This window comes from Rosa chinensis, chromosome 6 (assembly GCF_002994745.2).
Source record: "Rosa chinensis cultivar Old Blush chromosome 6, RchiOBHm-V2, whole genome shotgun sequence".
NCBI lineage: Eukaryota > Viridiplantae > Streptophyta > Magnoliopsida > Rosales > Rosaceae > Rosa > Rosa chinensis.
In genome coordinates this window covers 68,496,201-68,505,372 of record NC_037093.1, presented here as the reverse complement: position 1 = coordinate 68,505,372, position 9,172 = coordinate 68,496,201, and the positions used below count along the sequence as shown (strand labels likewise).

Below are 9,172 nucleotides of genomic sequence, written 5' to 3'. Positions count from 1 at the left end.
GTTTGCGCAGGATGTGGAACAAGAAGTCCATTTCTTCTTTGAGAAGCTAGTGGGATTGTGCAACACCTGCGGGCAAGTGTTTCATGAAGGTGGAACATGTGATGTTGTCTCTCTACCTTTGACAAAGAAGAAGGCTATTGAAAACCCGGTGGCCAGAAAGCTTGACCTCACTGGATCTTTTCTGAGGTTGAATCCTAATCAGTTCAAGGATGGAACCTTCCATTTTCAAGGCATTACAATGCCTATCCTACCTCCTGTGGGATGAACCCTATTTGGTGGCCCTGAATCAAGCAAGTCGCGCTGCTTAGTGGTCATTCGAAGGGAAGACGCTAAGCAGGCCTGCGAGGATAATGCTTTAGCTCTTGTTCCGGTCGAAACTGATCCATGCTCCAAGCGGGTGAGATCTTGTCCTTCACCAAAAAAGCTTAAATTCTTAATGTCTGACTTGTTGACAGGGAAAACTAGCCCGATTGCTCCTGCAAAGAAGGTAAAACTGCCTAAGTTTCCTAATAAGTTCAGTGCCAAATCCTTGGGTCTTATTGAGACTCCAGGTGGAATGTTGGTGCCCTCTGAAGTCATGCAACCAAGGCCTGCAATTGAGTTGCCGGTGGTAAAGAAGAAGAAGGGCAGACCATTGGGGTCCAAAAACAAGAATCCCAAGTCGAAGAAGGTGTCTGCTGAAGAGGTTCTGACTGTTCTGTACTTAGGCAAGCCTCCTAGCCCTACTTTGAAGGGCAAAGAAAAGATCTAGGTTGAGTGTGGTAGGGGCCTATATCCTATGTGTTGGAATTTAATTAGAATATTTCAAAATACTAACTATATTTGAAACCTCCATTGGACCTTTAATTGCATATGGTAATAGTCATTAACTCTCTTTGATTGTGATTGACACCAAGATTTCATCAGTTTACTCATATACCATTATTTGGTCGAAATATGCAATTATGGTGGTTCATTCCTTATTTTATTCTGTTTTGATTTACTCATCAATGTCAAGATATATATTGCCTTTCTGTTACATAAGTTACAGAGTATAAATGTCATTCCTAATTAGACGTTTTGATTCTACCTAATCAGTGTCATAATATTCCTTTCGGTTACATGAGTTACATAGCTTAATTGCTATTATTAAATTGTCATTGCATTGATCATTCCTGCCATATATATAATCCTTAGCTTTCCAGATTGAAACACACAAGAAAACTCAATCCTTTGTTTCCTTTCCGAGCTAGAATTTCTCATGTGTTTCTTTTAATTATTCTACTCTACCAAAAGAAAGCTTTCAAGTTGTTCGATACGATCCAAGTATTGTGAGTGTATACCTACAAGGATCGAAGTTGTTGTACCCTGGAGGGTAGGCCGTCAACACTTGCTACACCGAGATATAATCTCCGAAGGGCGGACATCTACTCTTAAGGGCAGTGTACCACACGCCTCAACCTACAAGTTCTCAAAGCATCATCCATCTCCAGAATTTCCAACACTATGTACCATTTCATCCATAGTTTATAGGTTCACTGAAATAAGTGAGCGATTAGTTCGAATATACGTGGTCTGTTTCTATGTATCACAGTAGTTTACTACAACTTCTTGATCTGTCTAGCTGAACGTAGCAGAATGATATGTATTTGTCATTTTGGCATGCGTTAATGAAATCCACTTTACCCCTTCAAAAAAAAATACTACTAGAGAATTTCAATTCATTGAGAGTCTAATTTGTTACACATAACGACTCACTTAAAATAATAAAGAGAGGTACATATTTACGGCGCTTTTTATCGATGGCAAAATTAAATTAAAAATCATCGGTCCAAAGTGACACTAAAGGCCTTGCCCATCCCACTCAAACCTACGCCCAACCAAGGCTATCTTGTATATACCACTCACTGCCAACTGGGGGGAAACTTCTGTTTTGGCCTTTTGGGCTTCAGAAAGTGAGTCCAATATAAGTACGCTTTCGCACCAAGAAAGCCGAAATTCCGTGTATTTTCCTCTCTCTATCTGACACCTTTGATCATCTGAGCTCTGACTCACCGATTCGACTCGGCCATGGCGGTTCAGTTCAAATTCCGAAGCTCTGCGAAATTCGATTCCGTCGACCTTGAAGGTCGAGCCTCAATCCGCGTTCGTGATCTCAAAGCCAAAATCATCCGCCACAACAACCTCAACATCTGTCAAGATTCCGATCTCGTCTTCTCCGACTCCATAACCGGTCAAGGTCAACCCTCCTTATTAATCTTCTCGTCGTTTCTCTTTAGTCTATTGACGATTGGACTAGTAATTGCATAGTGATTCTCGCTGAATCATAGTTGTTGAAACACATAATTTTACTGCTTGGTAATTTGTATTTGATATTCCTTTGTTTTTTTCTGGATTAATTTCAGAGTACACTAACGAGAATATTCAAATTCCGTGCGGCTCGTCCGTGATTATCAAGAGAGTTCCTGCAGGATCGGTACATGTGGATATGTAAGATTTCTGTCCATTTGATATGCATAGAGGTTTAATTGTTGATGGAAATTTTTTACTGTTCTGGAGCTGTTTTTTTTTTTTTAACTGATAGTCTAACTATTGTGACAGGCCTCACTTCAACTGCAAGGAAGCTGGGAATCCGCCGGTTTGTATTTTAAACTTTGAACTCGCGTTTTTGAGCTGTATTTGCTGGATAGTTTTTACTCACATTTGAAGCTGTGTATGTGTATCGTACTTACTATCTGGTATGACATATATGTTTCACAGAATGTTGAGACAGTCGACTTTGATGACTTTGGGGTTGACGTGTATCCCGTTCCTGAGGCAACCTTCGTCTGTTCTGGTTTGGATGCAGACAAGGATGCCTGCAGTCTGGGTTATGAACCAAATACTGGCATCACAAGGTATACATGTTTTATTTCATGTATAAGATCTTCAATGTTTTTGTTGATTTTTCGGTACTTATGCATACATGTTTCTTTTTTAAATGTGCACCTAGATGTTTGGAGCCAGCAGTAGGAGGATGTCAGAAACTTGAAGCAAGTGGGATTAGTGATGCTATTCCAGGAAGTATGTTGTTTCTCTCATTAGATTTATGAGTTTCTGTTAATGGGTTTGGTCTATGCTTACAACACTGCAACATTTTGTTAAGGTCATTCGCATGGTGGTGTTGAACAAATCTTACCACAGACAAAGTCAAGGCCTGAGGTTCAAGAAGACTTTAATTTGAAAAAGTAGGCATCCTTTTGCTGTATCGAATTTTTTTTGTTCTTGTTCTTCATTCTCAAGGACCTGATCTTTTGTTTTTGTACATGAAGGATGGGTTGTGATCCCGTAGATACAAAACATGCTGATATGCCATCAGAGATGAAATGCTCTCTATGCAACTCGTTTTTCAAGGAGGCTGTGATGATACCCTGCTGCCAGCACAGTTTTTGTGAGAAATGTAGGTTTACAGTTTTTTCTGAGAGTGTACTGCATATTTTCACCTTGTGTTCTTTCATCCCAGAAACCGTACCTCATGTGGTGTTACTGTGTTAGGCATCAGTAATTTTATGCTTAATATGACAACTTTCCCATGTTTCTTGGTTCAGGTATACGTCAAATGCTGCTTGAGAAGGCAAGATGTCCTAAGTGTTTTTCAACCAAGAGCAGAATTGAAGATCTGCTACCAAATATATCTCTTAGGCAAGCAATGGAGCATTTCCAAGAGTCTCAGAATTTAATCACTGTTCCAGATAATGCTTTTTGCCAATACGCTCCAGGTAGGAGTTTCATACCGGTAGACTCTTACTCACCTGCCTCTATTCCAATCTTATGCTTAACTGCTCTATAATAACAGATGGAGAATCGGGAATTCAGGCAAAAGATGTCTCTTGTGGTGGTAGTATTTTTCAAAGGGAGTCAGAGTTGCCTCATTCTCCTGAAACAGGGATGGGATCTAATAATTGCTTAGCAGAATCTGCTTGTCACTCACCATTCAAAAATGATGCGCCGTATCATTTTGGTGCAAGAAACATGCAAAAATTTCCCAAGTTTTCACACAAGAACAATCAAATCGAGGGAGACGGATACGGTTCTACTCGTGTGGCTCCATATGGCTTGGCAGCTTTTGATGATTTCCAAGGGGAAAGCAAGCCTATACCTGAGGAAGGTATCACTATTTATAAAGTTTTCAGTCCGTTCACTTTTGAAATGTTCTTATTCTGTACATTTGAAAAGCTGCTTTTGATTTATTGCCATGAAGTCTGCTTTATGGAAAGTAGACTGTTAGTATTATCTTTAGTTGTATCATTAATGCTAATATTTTTTTCCCCTTGATATTGAAATCCTGATCTGTTCTTTTGTGATCTGATCCCAGCTGAACCTGTAATCAAGAAAAAGAGGCCACCTTGGGTTTATACTGCAGGTAGTATCTAACTTTGGTACATTGTTGACTTGCCAGAACTACACTTATAATACTTTTTCTAACAACCATGCTACTTTTCAGGTGGTGGAAAAAGTTTTATGGAGAGTGGGAGAAATAGAAAGGTATTTGATTGTGAAATGAAACATGCGAGATTTTTTAAAAAAGTTTTTCTTATTAGTTGTTGGAAACTTTCTTTCTGTTATGGACATATTTATAAACTTGGGCTATAATATTAGAAACATAGGTCCATCATTTCGGACTTTGTTTCTAAGAGCAATTTTTTTTTTTTTTTTAAACTCTTGACCTGTCTTTATGAAATCAGGGGGATCGTGCCTGTTATATGTGTGGCTCCCCAGACCATTTAATAAGAGTGTGTCCAGTTGCTACCAGTCCACGCCCTATGCTTCATTCAGGTATGGAATGGATGGTTGCATTGATGATTTTATAAATACGATTAATTTTTCTGTGATGCTTACTTATTTGTGGATCCAGGAAATGCAGTCTTTCCAGGAGCTATGCCAGGTTATGTGCCACCATACTGGGATGGGGCTCTGTTGCCTCATACCCCACCCTTTAGAAATCTATACGGAAATCATGGGATGACAGCTCTTGACACCATGTTGATCCCTCACGCTCCTTTTTCTGTTCATCCATACATGCACACGCCATCCATGTATAGATCGATTCCAGGCTTTGGGTATGTTTTTTTTCATCATCCATTGATCTCTGTTTGTAATATCCAATTATATAAGAGTACATTGCACTATATTGATTTGGACACCAAACCATCTTGCAGTGGATATATGGGAATGGGAGGTGTAGCACCTCTTCCTGAAACTGGTGAAGACTGTTATATAAGTCGTTCAGAATTTCTGGATCTTGAAGGTCAAGAAAAGAGGAGTAAACTGTCAAAGGAGAATTTTAGGAGGTAAATATTTAGTTATCAATGATTCTGCAGGTGTTCTGTGGTGGATGAGCACATATTCCTCCTTTTGTTTTCTTTGATTGTCTCCACTTCTAAAACGGAATTGCATCGGTCCATTGGCTTCTAACCATGAAGAGGCATCTGCTGCTGAAACTATGTATCTATCAGAACACACACAAACGAAAGCACATTTTAATTTATTAAAGTTTAAGATGGACTCTTGTCTTATCAAATAAACTGTCAAAGATAGGTGTATGCATATTTCTTGTCCTATTTTGGATCTGAAATGATATTGTTGGTTTTGTTTATCATGTTATTAGTAGCTGATTCGCATGTGTTTTTGTCTGGACTAGAGATCAATCTTGTGATGACGATGAGGACTGGGGGAGGCATCAGTATAATGGGAGTGCAAGATTGCAAGAGCATAAATCTTTTGTAAACAGGGAAAAGAGTGTAAGCTACTCCAGTGACGGCTCTACTAAAAGATCTCAGAGACAAGATCGGCATCGTAATCAGATAGATGACAACAACATTCATTTGGTTGGTCTTCAGAAAAGTTCTCATTTGGTGGTTGGTCATCAGGATGGGAAACTGTATAATCGCACGGAGAAATCAAGTTCTGAATTAGATGATATGCCAAGTAGCTCCAGTTGGCACAGTGAAGAGAAACACAAGCATTATCATAGAAGCTCCAGAAAGCAAAATGAAAGAAGAGAGCAGTGTGACTGTGATAAACACAAACACTATCATAGAAGCTCCAGATATCAAAAGGAAAGAAGAGAGCAGTGTGGTAGTGATTCTAGTCGGAGTCATCATCAAAATATCATAGAGAAAGATGATAAGAGAAAGGGAATTCGGCATAATAACAAAAGGCACAAACATCACAGTAACTCGGGATCTGGTTTAGAACACAGTGTTTCCAGTGATAAGAAGCTACAGAAAGGGAGCAGTCACAATTTTAGAAAATCTGAGCACAATGCAAAGTCTAGTGTTGATGAGCGCAGTCATGACAGATGGAAAATGGTTAGTGGGTCAGATGAAGATAGTGGAGAAAATTATCGGTACTGTAAACAGAAAAGGGTAAAATGATAGAATCAGCAAGGCTGATTTGTGAGGTAATTGTGTAGATGAAGTCACGTTTCTCAACTTTGATGTTCAGTCTGGTACTTTTGATTTCAGTTAGATATTTGTATTAGGTTCAAGTATTAGCTAATATGTTCCTAAACAGTAAAAAAGTATTACGGTATTTGTTCTTTTTTCCTTGAAAAGCATCTACCTATACAAAGTAACAAATTTAGTGCAGTCAGTTTGGACTTTTCTAGGCTACTTCTGATCTAATGTGAATTCTTGGTTTTTCTTGATACAGATCTAATTGACTGGTCGGCTATTGGAAGTATTTTTCTATTCATATCTGCTAACATCTTCACTTTTTTAGTTTGATCCTAGTGAGGAGGGCGCTAGCAAAACAAATTTTTGAAACAGAGCCGCAGTGGTTAATATAGTCATATGGCTGAATGCCGTTCTCTCTTCCCGAATCTTACTCTTTGCCAAGACATATTGAAGCTGGTGAAGGTATGTTCCCTCTCAGAGAAAATAAGATGAAGAAACATAAGCCAGAAAAGTGGGGGATTGTTGGTGCATCCCCACCATCAGATTTAGCTGCTTTGTGTGAAAAATGGACCTTAAAGGTAAAAAAAAATGAAAGTGTGTTGTATGTATAAATCAGTGTGTTGTATGTATAAATCAGTGGATCTAGATTTTTTTCTTTTTCTTTTTTTCATCTGCAATGCTTGTAGAGTCAGAGATCCTGCACATTTAAGCGTACAGTTAGGACATTTTTAGTTGTTGGCTCTCATTTTATTCGAGCTAAAATGATTGATGTATGATGTTTACATCAGTTGATAGGCTCTTTTCATTTAGTTATATGAGTTCGTATTAGGCTTTATATATTTATTTTGTGTGCCATATTAGTTGGTAATCAATAGTCGGGGCTATAGTTGGCGTTCCAAAGATAGTGGTATCATGTACTAAAATTTATATAACTATAAATTTTAGTGTTTTTTTTTTTTTTGGTTCTGTTTCTTCCTCACCTTTTATCTGAAACTGCAATAGTCGTCTAGTGCTTTTCAAACAAACTTCTCGCAGAAGGTGAAATACCTCCACGACTAAAAACAATTTACTTGCTAATTGATTTTCTTTTTACTTTTCCATTTTACAGGTGGATACATGTCATTCTTCTTCTAAAACACCAAACTGGTGCGATAATTTTGGTTGTTGTACCAAAACAATGCAGCCCAGCACTACAATTTTCACCAAGTGGCTGTTTCAAGAGATCACGAAGCTAAAGAGAAAATATGCTAGTTGCAACAGAGAACAAATCTATCCTCGATTAAGGGCTATGGATAATATGAAGGACACTATTATCCATCCCAACCCGATGTATCCCACCAATCTTGTCGGCCCAAAGTCTTCAGGTTCCTGCAACAAACCACGCAAGAGGACTTCCATTCATGGACTGAACTTGAGGAACCAAAACAAACTGAAACTGAAATCCCAACTCAAAAGGGAAAAGACCTATGCTTCTAAAAGTTTAGAGTTAACAGGCAAATATAAACTAGAGGAAGTCGGGGTGTAAATGACTCTTGAGATAAACGGGGCATGTATGAGTGCACATTTGGCTTGAGTTGAGCCTAACAAATATATTAAATTTAACTTGGATAAATCAATTAGGGTAGAGGGGGAGTTTTAGCTCAACAGACGATAGACAGAGAAAAGGGATGAAGTTTCTAATTATTTTATCAAACTCCTAATTAAAGGTCCAATGCCTAATTAGTACGAGCCTACGAAGGAATAACGGATTAAAATGAGCAAGTGCTGGTGAGCTGTGGCATGTGGTTTAGGGTTGAATTTTACAAAAAAGAATATACCATTACTGGTGGGGGGGTATCCGGCGTTGCTCTCGTTGTCTCAACCTCAAAAGGCCAAAGATAGGTATCTGGCTTTGCACTCCTGCCTAGGCTCCAATCATATAATCTTTTCTCATCCGCGGACGATAATATTGTGTAGGACTCCTATATATACACATAAATCATCAATCGAGAACCAATAAAGTCTTCGAAAATTTTCATGCGTGAAAAATTCATTTACCGACTTTTAAAGGTTCCAATTTCTTGTTTAGCTCCTCCTCCTCTAATCCCTGGCTCTTTAGCTCGTCAAGCTTGGTTTTATATGCAGCTAAAATCTGCATGGTTAAAAGAAACACATAAAAGGGTTAGAGAGGTGTACTAAAGACGTTAAAATGGTTGAAATATAAAGTGTGTGACCTGGTCCGAGGGGCATCCTCTTTGAAGTCCGAGCCTACCATAGTGATTCACATCTGTAATTGCTGCATTCCAAAACATTTCTTATTAGTTGAATGAAGCTTGAACTGAATAAAGAAAAGCTGAATTTTTATGATGAATGGGTGATCATTGTTCAACATTACGTATGCCACGAAGAGCTCGTTCGACATTAAGGGCAGAAATCAGTGAAGGCGGTTCTTTCGGAACTTCGATGGAACTTTCATCATTCTCAGTAGCAGATGCAGTCTCTGCAGCCGATACATCACTTGAGCTTCTAATGCAAAACCTGCGCGGTTTTGGCGCAAACCTGATGGCCATGGAGTTTGAGAACGCAAAACCATTTTTTGGAGTTGGTATAGGAAAGCTTTTCTGGGCAATATATACTGTAGAAGTGGAAGAGGACACAGCCATTGGCATTCTACTTTGGTGTTTGACAATGGTCTCCGGTTGAGTTTTTGTTTTGGTGGGAGCTAGATAGGGTCGGGCTTTGTTTCTCTGCCAAAGAATTATTATCTACCAAAATCT

The 9,172-nt window shown here is 38.8% G+C and overlaps 2 protein-coding genes across 5 annotated transcripts; one reads left to right on the top strand and one right to left on the bottom strand.

Moving 5' to 3' along the window:
* The first annotated feature begins 1,944 nt into the window (after positions 1-1,944).
* Positions 1,945-8,028, top strand: LOC112174690 (E3 ubiquitin ligase PARAQUAT TOLERANCE 3). 4 transcript variants are annotated; one of them, XM_040507619.1, is made up of 17 exons: positions 1,948-2,218; positions 2,385-2,469; positions 2,581-2,617; positions 2,740-2,876; positions 2,972-3,042; positions 3,125-3,206; positions 3,291-3,418; positions 3,567-3,737; positions 3,815-4,126; positions 4,334-4,381; positions 4,463-4,503; positions 4,704-4,794; positions 4,874-5,078; positions 5,178-5,309; positions 5,660-6,421; positions 6,673-6,878; positions 7,525-8,028. In XM_040507619.1, exons 1-15 carry the CDS (start codon positions 2,050-2,052, stop codon positions 6,393-6,395), a joined length of 2,445 nt encoding a protein of 814 aa, XP_040363553.1. In that variant the 5' UTR covers positions 1,948-2,049; the 3' UTR covers positions 6,396-6,421; positions 6,673-6,878; positions 7,525-8,028. The 4 variants fall into 4 exon arrangements, with proteins under 4 accessions (XP_040363555.1, XP_040363553.1, XP_040363552.1 ...); XM_040507621.1 differs by having other exon boundaries at positions 1,945-2,218; positions 4,883-5,078; positions 5,660-6,878; XM_040507618.1 differs by having other exon boundaries at positions 5,660-6,878.
* LOC112174693 (NAD(P)H-quinone oxidoreductase subunit U, chloroplastic) lies at positions 7,482-9,149 on the bottom strand. Its single transcript, XM_024312490.2, has 5 exons — positions 8,791-9,149; positions 8,630-8,691; positions 8,458-8,547; positions 8,234-8,377; positions 7,482-7,784 (listed from the first exon to the last, which is right to left on the bottom strand). The coding sequence occupies exons 1-5, from the start codon at positions 9,062-9,064 to the stop codon at positions 7,686-7,688; spliced, it is 669 nt and encodes a 222-aa protein (XP_024168258.1). The 5' UTR covers positions 9,065-9,149; the 3' UTR covers positions 7,482-7,685.
* Between the last annotated feature and the right edge of the window lie 23 nt (positions 9,150-9,172).

Bases quoted from the DNA above. Each gene is read 5' to 3' on its own strand.
- LOC112174690 (XM_040507619.1), top strand. From the start codon at position 2,050: ATGGCGGTTCAGTTCAAATTCCGAAGCTCTGCGAAATTCGATTCCGTC. The intron at 2,470-2,580 runs GTAAGATTTCTG...CTATTGTGACAG, and splicing joins GGATCGGTACATGTGGATAT to GCCTCACTTCAACTGCAAGG. The intron at 5,310-5,659 runs GTAAATATTTAG...TGTCTGGACTAG, and splicing joins TCAAAGGAGAATTTTAGGAG to AGATCAATCTTGTGATGACG.
- LOC112174693 (XM_024312490.2), bottom strand. From the start codon at position 9,064: ATGCCAATGGCTGTGTCCTCTTCCACTTCTACAGTATATATTGCCCAG. The intron at 8,692-8,790 runs GTAATGTTGAAC...TTTGGAATGCAG, and splicing joins ACGAGCTCTTCGTGGCATAC to CAATTACAGATGTGAATCAC. The intron at 8,548-8,629 runs GTCACACACTTT...TTAACCATGCAG, and splicing joins GAGGATGCCCCTCGGACCAG to ATTTTAGCTGCATATAAAAC.